A 15,582-nucleotide genomic window follows, 5' to 3' on the forward strand; every position below is an offset into this window, starting at 1 on the left:
AGGTACATAAAGGAGTTTTGGGAGTCCTGGGGTGGAGGACAGTGCTTATGGCGGGAGGGTTGGAGAAAGTGTCATCAAGGGGACTTTTGGGTTAGACGTTGAAAGAGGGTAGGATTTCAAAGAATCGCTTTCCTGGTGAAACTAGAGGGCGCTGCTCATGAGCTCTGAATCAAGTATGACTTTGCAACTTCATTCAGCTAGATCCAGCCCCTTGCCAGGTGCTATAAGGAACATAAGAACTCCGGCAAACGTGGGACAGCCCTCTTGCTAGATGCCCATCCCAGCAAAGAATTGTCATCATGTCATCTAATTTTTACTTTCAGACACAGATGAAGCATGTTCTTCATTCACCAGACTGAGCTTTCACAGTGCTGTGGTTGGTACGGAACTAAACGTGAAGTTGTTGCTGTACACAAGGAAAAACCTGACCTGCGCACAAACCGTCAACTCCACAGCTTTTGGGAACTTGAATGTGACCAAGAAAACCACCTTCATTGTCCATGGATTTAGGCTAACAGGCTCCCCTCCAGTTTGGATAGGGGACTTAGTAGACGGTTTGCTCTTTGTAGAAGACATGAACGTGGTTGTCGTTGATTGGAATCGAGGAGCTACAACTGTAATATACACCCACGCAGCTAGCAAGACCAAAAAAGTAGCTGTAGTCTTGAAGGAATTTATTGACCAGATGTTGGTAAGAGAATTCTCTTAGACGATTCAGGGCCAAATTGAAACTGGCCCATTATCTGAAGGTTTAAAGCCAAAAGATATCTGCAGTGAACAGGGTGACTATTTTACAAATATGAATAAGCCCCAGGGAAGGTGGGGGTAGGGACTGCATGTAAGGTATGGTTGCACAGGTTGTGCACTACACAGTGCACCCATCTAAGGGAGCATCACTGTCATCGTAGACATTGTAGATTTATATATTTATGATGATAATTTTCGAACAGATGATGACAAAGTATATTGAGGAAGGGGCATCTTTTTCTAACTCATATAAAGATGTCTTATGGGCAGGAAAGGTTCTGTCTAGGAGTTTCCTAGTTTAAACTCCTAAAAGCTTCCTCAACTTCTCTAGCTGTTCCTTCTGCTAAGAGTGCCAAAAGTTTAGTGACCAGGTTACCCAAAATCAAAACTGAGTGAGACACATGGTCTGATGAGATGATTGATGTTTTTAGAAGACTTATAAAAAGGTTAAACTTTAAATTCTATTTAGTGACCTATCTCATGAGATGCCCCTTGTAACAACAACAACAAAAGTGACATGAAATCGGGACAATTTCAGAGGGAGTCAGGCCTGGTGACCCTTGTGGCCAAGGATGACATGATTTACAGGAGCTTCCCATCTAAGCTACAGCCCCAGGAAAGTAAATATTAAACTGACTAATGACAAGCCATCCCAGCAGCCTATGGACTCTCTGTCCACACTTTCCTCCTTTCCTTCCCCCTCCATCATGATTTCGTTAACTGAGCCAGTATGAAGTTAAGGGAGTTCATCAAAATGTATTTTTGCCCCTCTCCCCAGTCTGGAAAGGTCTGGACTTGGACAGACTGGTTCGAATTCTGCTCTGCCACCTCCCCAACTGCCTGACCTGGGGCAGATGACTTCAACTCTGGGCCTCAGTTTCCTTATCTGTATGATCCAAAGAGTAGTATTTAGAGAATGAGCTGAATCTCTCTTCCATACTACAGAACTGTCTTGCAATAGTTCTTCTTGAATAAAGTCTTCCCTGCCATCCAAAAAAAAAATAGATTTACTTTGCAGGGGCATTGTGACATTTAAGTTAGATAATAGATGCTTAGAAATATTTCTCCAAAGTCAACAGCTAGGAAATTTCTCCAAATGTTGTCAATTCCTTGGCCCCTTACAATTTGTAATGATGGACCTCTTGAAATTCCAGGCAAAAGGAGCTTCTCTTGACAACATTTACATGATTGGAGTAAGTCTAGGAGCCCACATATCTGGGTTTGTTGGAGAGATGTACGACGGGCAGCTGGGGAGAATTACAGGTAAGCTCCCGTGAACGGGCACGAGGCAGTGACCTGGGCAGGGTGTTCATGAAGAATATTAATTGGGCAATCCAACTCTCTGGGTTTGAAGCCAGCTCTTCCAATTACTTAACCTCTCTGAGTGTGGATCCTCTTGTGCAAAAGGAAGACCATAATAATGTTGACCTCAGGTTATTATTTAATAAAATATAAGTAAAACACTTTGTAAATTGTATATGCCACAGGAAAGATTGGTAGGGTCTTTATTTCTCTCATGGCTAGAAAAACAGCTGTGTCCCATGAGGATTTGGTCTATGTGCCCAAAACAGACAGCCTTCTTCCTTTCATGGAATCCAGGATAGCTTGAGCTACAGACCTGATACACTTCAGTTCCCAAGCATGGCTGGAGTCTCATGGTAACAAAATGAAATGGGAATTTTGATGGCTGGGGCTTACTCACTAAATATCAGCTTTCAGGCCAACACTGAATGAAAATACTCAGAAACACTGCTGTCAAACCCCAAACAAAGACTCCCTTGCTCGGATCTCTTGCCTAGTGCTTCGCAACTTTCCACAGCTACACGTGAAGGGCTAAGGGCGGTTCTCTCTTTCAGACTCAGGGCAAATCCCATTCACCTTTCCCAGAGAGCTCATGGCTCACTAGAGCCTCAAATTCCTCAGCTCAAGTCATCTGCCCACCTTCTGAGTAGCTAGGACGACAGGTGCTCACTGCCACACCTGGCTAATTTTTAAATTTTTTTGTAGAGACAGGGTCTCGCTATGTCGCCCAGGCTTGTCTCAAACTCCTGGCCTCAAGTGATTCCTTCCTTGGCCTCTCGAAGTGCTGGGATTACAGGTGTGAGCCACCATGCCCAGTCCCTAGAGAGCTGTTTTAAATCTAGAGAATCTGAAAAGGTAAAAGTGGCTGGAGGGAGGGGAGAGGTAAATGATTCAAACCAACTACACTTGGGAGGTAAACTTTTAGGACCACAAGTCTGAATGTGCTACTTAAACTTGGCAGGTAGCTCTGTGCAAGTCATTTCTGTGTCACACCCCCATGTTGACTGGCATCTCCTCTAGCCCTGACACTTGAGGACACGTTGTTTGTCCCGGATGTTTTTTTCTCACTTTTGCCCCAAAGGCCAAGACTGCCCTCATCTTATTTACTTGTTTTCCGAGGGAAACAAAGCTCTTTTTATGTTTTAAAATTTATCATTATTATGTTTTAGAAAGCAATATGTCTTTACTTTTTAAAAATTTTATTTTCCCTCACGTATAGAAAGAACAGATGGCTTGAATTTAACTGTATCCCTTATCTGTTGGGAGTCCCTCTTCTAGTGGGTGGGACTTTTCCCAGTGGAATACTTGAAAGTTGACCAGCTCTTAAACAAGAAGGAATAAGAAGGAGAAGGAAGAGGAGGAGAAGGAGACGAAGCAGCAACAGATTTTGCTAATTTTCGTGGTGTAAATATTCCTATTATGGCTGATTTCCAGCTACCAACCTGACATCATTGACCACAGAGTCTGGGAAGACAGGAGCAAAATCTGCCCTCTAACGCTGGCACTGCTTTATTCTATCTGTTAATATGCCCCGATGTCACCCCTTAGCCTCTCAACAAACTTGTTCCCACAAGTACTTTGTTTTTTTAAGAGATGGGCTGGGGCTCAAGCAATTCTCCCATCCCAGCCTCCTGAGTAACTGGGTCTGCGGGTGTGAGGCACCATGCCCAGCTCCCTCGGATACTTTGAATGTGAATTGCAATGTATTCTGGTCTCTGACTATGGAAATACCCCAGGCCAGATTTCTTTCCTCTCTGGGCCCATGTGGCCCTGTTCCATGGCTTGGACTCAACCAATGATCCACAGCTCAATTTTCTGTCTCTGCTGACTTCCTCATGTTCTCCAGATTTCTTATCATCTCTGAGCCCCAAGGTCAATCTCAGCTGTCCCCAAGAGCAGCTTCAGGAGGAAAACATTTCCCCTCCTCTTGGCATGCATGGGTGGGCTCCCTGGATTGTTGGATGGGAATGTGGCCCGTCACCCATGCAATAGTTATAGTCATTGCTGCTCACTTCAGCTTCTCTGGTGAAGACGATCTCGTGACCTCTGTTCCGTGGAGCCATCTCCTGTGGTTTAAGACACTAGAAACAAAGAACATTCAATCAGAAGCGCAGCCTTCTGATTACTGGCCTTGGGCAGGGATACAGGTTTTAATGCCCAGAAAGAGTGTGGTGGGGGGAGTTTAAAGAGACAGACTGCAAAACATTTTGCTCTTTTTCAGGCCTTTACCTGTTACACAGCCACCACTCTCAGCTAATTTTTTGTGAAGACGGGGATCTCCCAGGCTGGTCTTGAACTCCTAGCCTCTAAACTGTGCCTCCCAAAGTATTGGGATTACAGGTGTGAGCCACAGTGCCCCACCCCTGGTTTAGATGTTTTATCTGCATGGATCTGGAGGTTGCTATAAACTCGGGCTCTCACTGTTAATTTTATTTTTTTTATTTTTTTTGAGACAGAGTCTCACTCTTTTGCCCGGGCTAGAGTGAGTGCGGTGGCGTCATCCTAGCTCACAGCAACCTCAAACTCCTGGGCTCGAGCAATCCTGTCTCCGCCTCCCGAGTAGCTGGGACTACAGGCATGCGCCACCATGCCCGGCTAATTTTTTCTATATATTTTTAGTTGTCCAATTAATTTCTTTCTATTTTTGGTAGAGACGGGGTCTCGCTCTTGCTCAGGCTGGTTTCGAACTCCTGAGCTCAAACAATCCGCCCGCCTCAGCCTCCCAGAGAGCTAGGATTACAGGCGTGAGCCACCGTGCCCGGCCTGTTAATTTTCTTAGGCAGGAAGCGGTGCTGTCTCGTGTGAGGAGGGAGAGGCCTCCCCAGCAAGGTGATAAGTTTTTCAAGTTGTGTTGAGAAAGTCCTGTGGACTCATTGCCTGGATGTTGATCATTTCCTCCCAGGTTAGTATCAGCTGGGAGTAGAAAGGCTGGCAGAACAAAAGAGGAAGAGATAAGAAAGGAGGCTGGTAAAGAAATGCCTCAAGGAAGCAAAAGAGCTTGGCAGAGGAGCAAAGGGGAGATTGTAGCTAGAACCAGGGAAGTTGAGGCAAAAATGCTATCTCTTGGATTTTATATGTAACACCAGAGGATGAGAGATGTCATTTAAAATGACATTCATAGATTAAAAACTTCAAGGGAGATATCCCTTGAAACCTTCACTCCAGGTAGGGCGCTAGGGCTCTAGTAAGCAGATCCTTTTTGAGCCTCTGGCCTTTTTTTTTTTTTTTAAGTTCTAATCGTGTGTGTGTGTGTGTGTGTGTGTGTGTGTGTGTGTGTGTGTGTGTGGTTACCTCGTAAGAGCTCCTCCTGTTTTTCCAGCTCTTTCATAGCGAGGAACGCCCAACTAACATTGACCAGGGTGAAGAAATCAGTTCAGGCATTTATGATGTGGGATAATTCTGCAAGGATTGACACCCACTTTATTTTCATCTTCCATACCTGGCCTGATACCTGGCTTGACCAGTAAGTTTCGCCCTTTCCAGCTGAGCTTGCTAAACTCTGCAGTGAAACCCAGAGCTCAACAGATAGAGGTAGTTGCGTCACAGGCTATGTTCTGGTCAAGATACTTAATCTCCCTGAACTTCTCAGTCCATTCATCTGTAAAATGGGAATAATAATACCTACCCTGCCTCCCTCACAGGTTTGCAATGTGGATCAAATGAGCTAGAATATATGAATAAAAGTGGACGCTGTAAAGGAATTTTATTAATAACAAGAAGGGTGGGCTGTTTCTGGATCATCTAAAATAGGATAAAGATGAGTACAGTATATGCTTTTTTCACTTTAAAAATTTTTTTTAGAAATGGGGTCGCATTCTGTCCCCAGGCTGGAGTGCAGTGGTGTGATCATAGCTCACTGTAGCCTTGAACTCCTGGGATCAAGCGATCCTCCTGCCTTAGCCTTCCAAGTAACGGGAACTACAGCTCTGCACCACCATGCCCAGCTAATTTTTCTTATTTTTTGTAAAAACTGGGGTGGGGGGGTGGTTGGGTGTCTTGCCCAGGCTGGTCTTGATCTCCTGGCCTCAAGCTATTCTCCTACCTTGGCCTCCCAAATTACTGGGACTATAGGTGTGAACCACCTGGTCTGGCCTTTTCTCTCTTTTATGCACCCTTTGGTGCTTTTTTTCCTGATGAACCAGTTTAACCCCACACTCGCTCTGATCCCCGTGTGTGCATTCCCTGCTGTTGAGCTCTGCAGGAGGTTTGCCTCCTGATGGAGTCTGGGTGCAGCCCTCCGGCACTGCCAGGGTAACCATCTCACTGTGGGAACAAGCTGCAGGGCTGAGGAAAGGAGTTCTGACAAAGCAGGATGGGAATGTGCATGCTCGCCCACCCGAGGGTGCCCTGCAGCCTATGAGCCATCCTCATCCGAGGGATCAAAGCCCTGGCTGCAGGTGACTCATGGCGTGGGGCTGCCAAGTAACTCTGTTTTCCTTCCAGGTCTCGACCCTGCGGGCCCTTTATTCACCGGCAGTCCTCCCCAGGATAGATTGGATCCCAGTGATGCCCAGTTCGTTGACGTCATCCATTCCGACATTGATGGTAACATTCCTGTCCTTGCGGGCCAGTGCCCACCCCCCCAGACTCCCAAAACATCTTCCTCACCACGTCCCCTCCCCTCTGCCCCTCTGCCCTGGGGAGATCATCATGTAGGGGCAGATCAGGTTCCTCTAGGTTCCCACTTTCCCTACCAGGCAGGTTCCAAAATCCACAGAAATATTGAAGGGAAGCTGGTTTAATACGGGCACCAAGGAACTTGTGCTGGAGTGGGGATGATTTTCCCATGATCTCCTTTTTTTTTTTTTTTTTTCTGAGCAATCATTGTGCCCTGAAGGACAGGTCGATTTGCACAATATGTGGACAAAGTTTTCCTATGTGCAGCTGGGTTTGGATGCATGGTTTGCATGATTTCCTAGTTTTGTTGGTTCTTTCTCATTATTTCCTCAAGCTGAAAGACACATTTACGTGTTGTGTCTCTCCACACAGGCCGAATCTGACCCACCTGCAGCTCTCTAGCTCTCTCTAGATCTTCCTGGCCATCTCTGACTTTCACGATGCTAGTTTCATTTCAAGGATGGGTGCGTGTATCCGGATGTCTAGGAGAACAGCTGGAGTAGAAACTTGGGGAAGATTGCGGGAGTAGGGCAGAGTGGTCATTTGATTGTACATCCTCTTTGTGATACAACCACCTAACACACCCTTGACCGCCTACCATGGCACTCTGGTGTGGGATTCAGGAATTGTTTGCCTTAAGAAGAAATGTCTCTTTGTGAAACAGCTGCATTACTGTGGAGTTTGCGAAGTATCACCTTACATAAGTGCGGTACCTCAATGCTGCGTTAACGCTTGGTGGAATAGAGCAATTTATTTTTTTATTTTTGGAAAGCGAATTTTGAAGGAAAGAGCAGAAGCTTTGAAGTCAGGCGGATGTGAATTTAAATCCCAGGTTGTGCTCTTTCACCTGATATCATGTTAGTTCCTTAAGTCCTCTGAGCCTCTGTATCTTTATCTAAGTTACTTCATCTGAATTTACCAATAGGTACTTTGCAGAGATTGTGAAAATTAGAAGAAAAGTATGTAGAACACCTACCACTATGTCCACAAACACGTGTAGGTTCTCAATATATAAATATTATTACCATGATGAACTCTATATACATATTCATATGCACATGTACATATATAATCTTTTAATCAAGCATTTTACTGATTATTTGGGGGATTACATAAAGAAAATAAGCAATTATTAAGGCTATGTATAAATTTTTCGGTCCCCATTTTCTAGAAGTGTTTCCTATTTATTTACCATCCTGGATCCCAAATATTTAAAGATTTTACCTACTAAGTAAAAATTCATGGTTTGCTATTTCTTAATCATTCAAGATTTACACAAATGCAAATAGATGCTCAGGAAGGACCTGGCATTCCAGCCAAATGTAAGAAGAAATGTATCGTTTTATCAGTGTTGCAGTAAGTTATATCTTTAGAAATATTAGAAGTAAATTCCATTACCATCTTTGCAGTCACTATGTTGGAAATTGTTGCTTTCTAACTAACTAGCTGGGTAACTAACTTTGGGCAAAACATTTAAATAGGTATAACGATAATGCTAATAACAACAACAATAATAAAATAATACTATAATTCCTGCCTATATCCTGCAAGCAAATGAGCTATGAGATATGAAAAATTCAAAGCAGTATAAAAGCATAGTGTGTTCTCTTTTAGCACTGGGCTACAGAGAACCATTAGGAAACATAGACTTCTACCCAAATGGAGGATCAGATCAACCTGGTTGCCCCAAAACAATATTTGGAGGTAAGTGCAGATACTTTGTATTTTGTGAAACAGTGGTTTGAAAAAGTTATATTTTTAAAATCTGATATTATTCTACATGAAGTAGTTTTCCATAGAAAATAAATTTCTTGAGAAGATAGAGGTGGTATAAATATAAATTATACATTAAAATTAAAACTCAAATTTGCTGTTTTTAAAAACTATAACCATATGATTAAAAGCTATTACAAATTATTTTTATGTCTTGAAAAGGTATGTCTCTGACCTAGAAATTCCATATCTGGAAATCTCTCCTAGAGAAATGATGGAAAATATAGACAAGCATTAGAGTGTAAAGATAGTTAAAGTTTTAGAACTAGTCAAAGGCCAGGCACAGTGGCTCACACCTGTAATCCCAGCGCTTTGGGAGGCCAAGGCAAGAGAATCACTTGAGCCCAGGAATTTGAGGTTGAAGTGAACTATGATGACACCACTCCACTCTAGCCTGGGTGACAGAGCAAGATCCTGTCTCAAAAACAAAAACAAAAAAAGTGAAGTAGGGAGACAGAATATAAAAACCCACCCCTAAGTGTTATAAATCTATATGTATATATATATTTTTTTATTTATTTCAGCAAATTATGGGTGTACAGATGTTTAGGTTACGTGTGTTGCCCATGGTTCCCCCCCCACCGAAGTCCTTGTTTCAAATATGTCCATCCTTCGGGTAGTGCGCATTGCCCTCCTTGTGTATACAAATACCCCTCCCCTTATAAATCTATATTTTATCATTCCTAAAGTAAAAGAACCATGGAAATAATTCTAGGACAAAAGATGATCTTGTTACAAAATGGCAGCTGTGTTTGGGCCCATCGGAATGACATAGTGTTTGAAAATTATCTGGCTGAAATAACATAAATAGGTCCAACCACGTTGTATAATACCATAGTGAGTGATCAAATCCCACCCTGATGGTGTAACTACATCCAAAGCAGCCAAAGATAATGTGCTTTGCTTATAAAAGACATCCGCTGTATTCTTATTAACCTTGTTTCTGCAAAAGGAAATTCCGGGAACAGTCAGTTAACGTTCACCTGCCAGGTTTTACTCCGGTCCAACTTGGCCCCATGCCAGCCCCACTCGTCTCCCTTCTTGCCCCTTTGTTTCTCTTTGTCCTTCACTGTTCTCTCCTAGGGGCACAAGTGGACTCTGGAGGAAAAGGAAAGATCCAGCTCCCAGCATCTCTCCAAACCACTGGCTCACAATCACAGCTCCTGTTCTCATGGGGTTTACTGTTTGCTGTTTGGATCCTCATCTCCACTGATTACCCATCTTTTGGACCTAGTTCCCTTTTTTGAATGACATCAGCTTCTGACCCTGCAACCTTCTGACAGCCTCTGTGCTGCAGTTCATCATCTCCAGCTCTTCCGACACCCATCCCCTCGCGTCCCCAGCTTCCTGTCTCACCATCACACCACATGGCCCCACTAAGAACTTGAGGTCCACCTCCCACCTCCATTCATTACTCCTAGTGCCACCTCCTATCATTCAGCCCCTCACTTCACCCTTGTAACAGAAATGGAGTCCCTGCCACCTGGCTATCATGAATGCCCTGTCCTTGCTCAGACCTTTAGGCCTCGGCCATGTCAGTTCCACTTTTGCTTAGGAACGTTGCTGGAGAAGTCATGAAGCCTTGTTGGTTGAGTATTTGATTGAGTATAAGGTCCAGGTAAACTTGCTAACTTCTCCCTGGCTCTCAGTCATGCCGTAGAATCCCGTCTTGTTCCTCTCTTGCTGACTTGCTATGATCATTCCTCATGCTTCTCTCCCAAATATCTCCTACTTACAAACTCTCACCTCTAAGAGGTGAGCTAGATTTGACTTTAGTGCCTAGATCAAGGTCCCACGTAAGAGGGCGATTTCATCTATCCTCATCTTAGTTCCCAAGAATGTAAAGACCATGTTCATGTTCTCTCCTTTAGAGCATCCCCACCCTTTTTCAAAGGTGTCTCCTCTGTGTGCCTTCCTCTTGGGATCTTCCTCTACCAGTTACTCCCCAGCGCCTTCTTTCCCCGATGCCTTTACTCGTTCCTTCTTCCATGGCTCATTGCCTCTGCCTTTTGCAGAAAACCTCTATTCCTAGAGGTGAGCATCTCTAATGCTCATTGAATTTTTCTCCTTCTTTCCACTGACAAACACATCTAATGAGGGTCTTCATTGCTGCTTCCATCTCCTCACTGGCAGGAATGATATGTGCACGAGGGTTCTTCGTATTATTCTCTCAATTTTTATGCCTGTTTGAAAATTCTCATTATAAATATGGCAGATTAGTGAGAGAGGTATATGATTGAAGCTGGTTGTTTGAGTTCCTTTCAATCTCCCCCTACGTAACATATCATTTAAAAAAGCATAATAAAAAGAAATTAATTAATGATTAACTAATGATTTACTCTTTTTTTTTTTTCCTCACTGACTCACTGACTTACTGACTGACTGACTCTCTCTCCTATGATTTGCTCTTGTGATAACAATTTTGGTAATCCCTCCTGATTCTCCATGATCCAGGGAAGGTTGGCCATCAGTGCCAGTAGCTGCCAGCCTGACAAGTGGACACAGACACAATCTGGGAAGTGGCCCTGCAAAATTAGGCCAGAGGCTTTCAAACTTTTATATGATTCAGGATCACATGGGAAATATGTGATTGATAAATGAGCAATCAAGGTCTTAAATTAAAGCATATTTGCTTTAATTCTTGCCACAACCTTAATTTGATTTAATTTTTTCTCCTGCCACTTTCCGGCATGAATCCTTACCTATGGGTGTTTATAGAGATTAAGTGGAATGAGGTACACAGAAGCTGTTAGCACAGTGCCAGATGATAAATTGTGTGCGTATAAAATATGGGATGTACTATTATTAAATACTTCAACTAATCTAATCATTTCTCTTACAACCAAGGATTCCAGTATTTTAAATGTGACCACCAGAGGTCTGTGTACCTGTACCTGTCTTCCTTGACAGAGGACTGCACTATCACTGCTTATCCCTGTGACTCCTACCGGGATTATAGGAGCGGCAAGTGTGTCAGTTGCCTCACACCACAAAAGGAGTCCTGTCCCCTCCTGGGTAAGTCCAATGAGCAGTTTCCTCTCTGATTAAAAAAGAGCTAGCTTTTGGTATGAACCCCAGAATCATTTTACTATCTAAAAATAGGCCCCAAATATTATATTAAAAAAAAATTTATAGTCAGCTTTTTCTAGTCAATTTGTTCTTTGAGCTACTCTAGTCTCCTAATAATAGACAGCATTAGAAAAGGAATCTGGCCAGGCATGGTGGCTCACGCTTGTATTCCCAGCACTCTGGGAGGCCGAGGTGGGAGGATCACTCGAGGTCAGGAGTTCAAGACCAGCCTGATCAAGAGTGAGACCCCTCTCTACTAAATATAGAAAAAATTAGCCGGGCATGGTGGCGCATGCCTGTAGTCCCAGCTGCTCAGGAGGCTGAGGCAGTAGGATTACTTGAGCCCAGGAGTTTGAGGTTGCTGTGAGCTAGGCTAACGCCATGGCACTCTAGCCCAGGCAACAGAGCGAGACGCTGTCTCCAAAAAAAAAAAGAAAAGGAATTTGTATATTTGGGTTCATCTAGAAAATAGTACAACCTCCCTGGACACTCTATTCTAGCCTGGAAAAGAAAGTTCCAGAAGAGTTTCCAAGCCCAACCAGGGTATAGTCACTTGACATAGCCTGCTCCTGTGGGGACAGGAATACCCTCTCTGTGCACATAAACTGTCTTCTGGGAGAAGGTCCACAATGAGCCCAGAGACCCTCCTGCCAAATGAGCCTTGCAGAGTAACCCCTTCCAGAGAGCTGTGACTGTAAATGCCCTCACAACACACTCTGGCTCTTGTGTGCGTGTACAGGGGGTGGGATTGATACTGTGGAGGCTGCTTAGGTGTTTCTAAGGGTGAGTACAAATATTCTAGGTGGTTAGGGCTTTGAAATTGGATGACCACGAGAATTTTCTGATTTTTTCCAAAGGGAAAAACCCAAGTTAACAGCAGAGCATGCTATAGACAAGGGGTTCTCAACTTTGTGCACTAGAATTACCTAGGGAGTTTTTAAACATACTGATGCCTTAAAGAAAAGACAAATATTTAAGGTGATGGATATTCCAAGTGTACTGATTTCATCTTTATAAATTTTACGAATGTATTAAATTATCACATGTACCCTGAAACCACGTACTTCTATTGTGCATCAATTAAAAAAATACTGATCCCTCGGTCCCACCCCAGATCAATTAAGTCAGAATCTGGAGGCCACTCTCTAGGTGTTGGGACAGAGGAGAGAGAGAGGCCCCTCTGGATAGCACTTAACCTTGTTTCCTGTAGGCACAGATGTGAAGGAGGACACTTACCTGCTTGGTGACATAGTCACATGGCAAGGTTCTATGCAATTTAGGGCAAGGTTCTGTGAAATTTAGGGCCCCCCCTTGTAGTTCTTTAGGAAAGCATATTGCTTTGCAAGAGTGATGCTACTTTAGGAATGAACCTGAATCTGTTTTAATCTAGAAAATGAATGTATTACTGAAAAATGTCAATGCTATTTTTAGTCCACGCCAATGTGTGCCACTCCCCACTCCCCTGCCTTGTTACTGAGAACCAGTAAGGGGGGTGGGGAGGAAACCACTGTAGGGTCCTTTTGCACTCCAGCTCTTAGGGATAGGGTCAGCCAGCAAGATGGATGGCCCTGCGGGTCCTCTCCATGGGGAGTGGGAGGGTGGGAGGGAGGTTGTCTCAGTGGTGGTGGTTGTAGTCAACCTCACTGTTCTTGCTACCTCAGTTGCTTTTACATTTATATAATACATGTTAACATTATACTTTTCTAACTTGTTTTATAGGCTATTATGCTGATCATTGGAAAGACTATTTAAAGGAGAAAGATCCCCCAATGACTAAGGCATTCTTTGACACAGCTGAGGAGAAGCCATTCTGCAGTGAGTGATGAATGTGGTTGTTTGTTTTAACCCAACCTGGGGATGCCTGATTCTTAGCTTCCTGGCTACTTCTTGGCAAATGAAAGCCATGGTGAAGCATGGACTTTGGAGCTGGAAGGACCTAGGCCAAATTCTGATTCTATCACATAATACCTGTGTGACTTTGGTCAAGTCATTTAACCTCTCTGAATCTCAGTGTCCTGATTGGTAAAATGGAGATAATAATGCCTCTATCTTCTAGGATATTAAAATTAAAATCTCAATAAATCAGAGTTGTTAGCTTCACTGGATTCTCATCACTAAGATCTTCTAGAATTGCTTGATTTCCCAAGAGACATGAAATTGGGGCTAGGAAAAATCAGATGTCAGCCACATCTATGGGTCAGTTCCAGCTCTAAAGCAACCACGATGACGTAAAGGGCATCAAGAGGTTGAGTATTCCAGATGGGAGCTGAATGGGGCACCAGATAATTTGATGCCTTGGGAAGCAACTGGGATTCGCCTGGGCAGATGCATGTCTTTCTTGTAATCTTACACCCATTTTCATTTTTCTTGGGAACAACTCTTCTAAAAGAGGCTGCAGATCACTGTGTTTCACTCTTCCTTTGGAGCCGTGGATTTGGCATCTGCCTGGTCTGCAAGTCCCTGAGCAATAATGGGCCATGAAATGGCACCTCCAGGACTGACCTTCTTCCTTCATGGGATCATCATCTCCCTGAGCCTCTTTTCCTTTCTCTGGAAGTTTTTTCAAGAATCAGTGAATCTAACCATCATGAAGGGATGGATCCCATCTTCCTGAAACATACTTGACCTTGGGAAGCAAAGAGTAGGGAGGAAGATTGAACTAGGAATAGTCAGCATTAGGCCAGGAGACTTCAGTCAATAGGTGGGAACACTGATTCAACTGTGAGGCCTGAACATGGCGACTGGATAGCACCGAACCCTGCTGTCACTCATGCAATCTTTATGAAAGAGAAGAGAAAAAAGTTAGAAAATTCTGCCCTGGATCTTTGTAGAGAAACTAGAGAGAAAGGGAAAAAGAGACTCGGTTAAAGGGAGGTTGGGTTTTTAGGAACTGGCCCGTCAAGGAAGCAATTGGGAGTACCTCTCTCTTACCATGTTCTTTTCCTGTTTTGCAGTGTATCATTACTTTGTGGATATTCTAACTTGGAACAAGAACATAAGAAGAGGGGACATTACAATCAAATTGAGAGACAAAGCTGGAAACACCACAGAATCCAAAATCAATCAGTAAGTTGAGTTGCAATAGTTTACAATTTGCTGATCCTCTTTTTGCTCAGAGAAATGAATCCTAAGTATTCCTACTTTCTTATTCATAGATCTGTACTTTTCCTTGCTCCTCAAAAAAAAGATATAAGGAGACATACTGCTTAGTTGCTTGCCCTGGCTTTTGATCTCCCAGGCTCTTTACAAATGGAATTGGTGTAAGGGTTTTCTTTCCCTCTCTTCTTTCCTCCCTCCCTTTCTTCCACCATTTCTCTCTCTTTCCCTCCCTTTCTCCCTTCCCTTCCTTCCTCTCCTCCTCACTTCCTTTGACTAAACATTTAATACAAAAGTTATCCCTGCTTGCTGTAAAGGACTTACACAATGAAGGAATATGCTAATTTAATCACTCCACATTTTATACATATATCGAATATCACATTGTACCCCATAAATGTATACAATTATGATTTGTCAATCAAAGATCATATTAATAAAAAACAATAAAGGAATATGCAACATAAAAGTAGAAGTCCGTGCCCCATCCCATCAACAATCCCACCCTGAAAGGCAAAGAGCATCCATCCACATTCTTTTTTTTTTTTTTTTCCCCAAGAGTGTTACTCTGTAGCCCATGCTACAGTGCAGTGGCATGATCATGGCTCACAGCAACCTCAAATTCCTGGGCTCAAGCAATCCTCCTTCTTCAGCCTCCTGAGTAACTGGGACTACAGGCATGTGCCACAATGCCCCACTAATTCTTTCTATTTTTAGTAGAGACCGGGTCTTGGTTTTGCTCAGGCTGGTCTCCTCTGAGACTCCTGAGCTCAAGCAATACTCCTGCCTCGGCCTCCCACAGTGCTAGGATTACAGGTGTGAGCCACTGTGCCTGGCCAACCCATTCTTTTTTTTTTTTGAGACACAGTCTCACTCTGTTGCCCAAGCTAGAGTGCCGTGGCATCAGCCTAGCTCACAGCAACCTCAAACTCCTGGGCTCAAGCGATCCTCCTGCCTCAGCCTCCCGAGTAGCTGGGA

General features: G+C 43.6%; 1 protein-coding gene across 1 annotated transcript in view; it reads left to right on the forward strand.

Annotated features, from left to right (window-relative positions):
• Window positions 1-326: 326 nt before the first annotated feature.
• LIPH (lipase, member H) overlaps window positions 327-15,582 on the forward strand; it is a 20,350-nt gene continuing 5,094 nt past the window's right edge. Inside the window, exons 1-7 of the mRNA XM_012640486.1 lie at window positions 327-691; window positions 1,902-2,010; window positions 6,493-6,594; window positions 8,281-8,370; window positions 11,287-11,454; window positions 13,228-13,323; window positions 14,463-14,574. Of these exons, the coding sequence (XP_012495940.1) occupies window positions 575-691; window positions 1,902-2,010; window positions 6,493-6,594; window positions 8,281-8,370; window positions 11,287-11,454; window positions 13,228-13,323; window positions 14,463-14,574 (794 nt within the window). The 5' untranslated portion in view covers window positions 327-574. The remainder of the gene's footprint in view (window positions 692-1,901; window positions 2,011-6,492; window positions 6,595-8,280; window positions 8,371-11,286; window positions 11,455-13,227; window positions 13,324-14,462; window positions 14,575-15,582) is intronic.

This window comes from Propithecus coquereli, unplaced genomic scaffold (assembly GCF_000956105.1).
Source record: "Propithecus coquereli isolate 6110/MARCELLA unplaced genomic scaffold, Pcoq_1.0 Scaffold10, whole genome shotgun sequence".
In the NCBI taxonomy this organism is placed as follows: domain Eukaryota; kingdom Metazoa; phylum Chordata; class Mammalia; order Primates; family Indriidae; genus Propithecus; species Propithecus coquereli.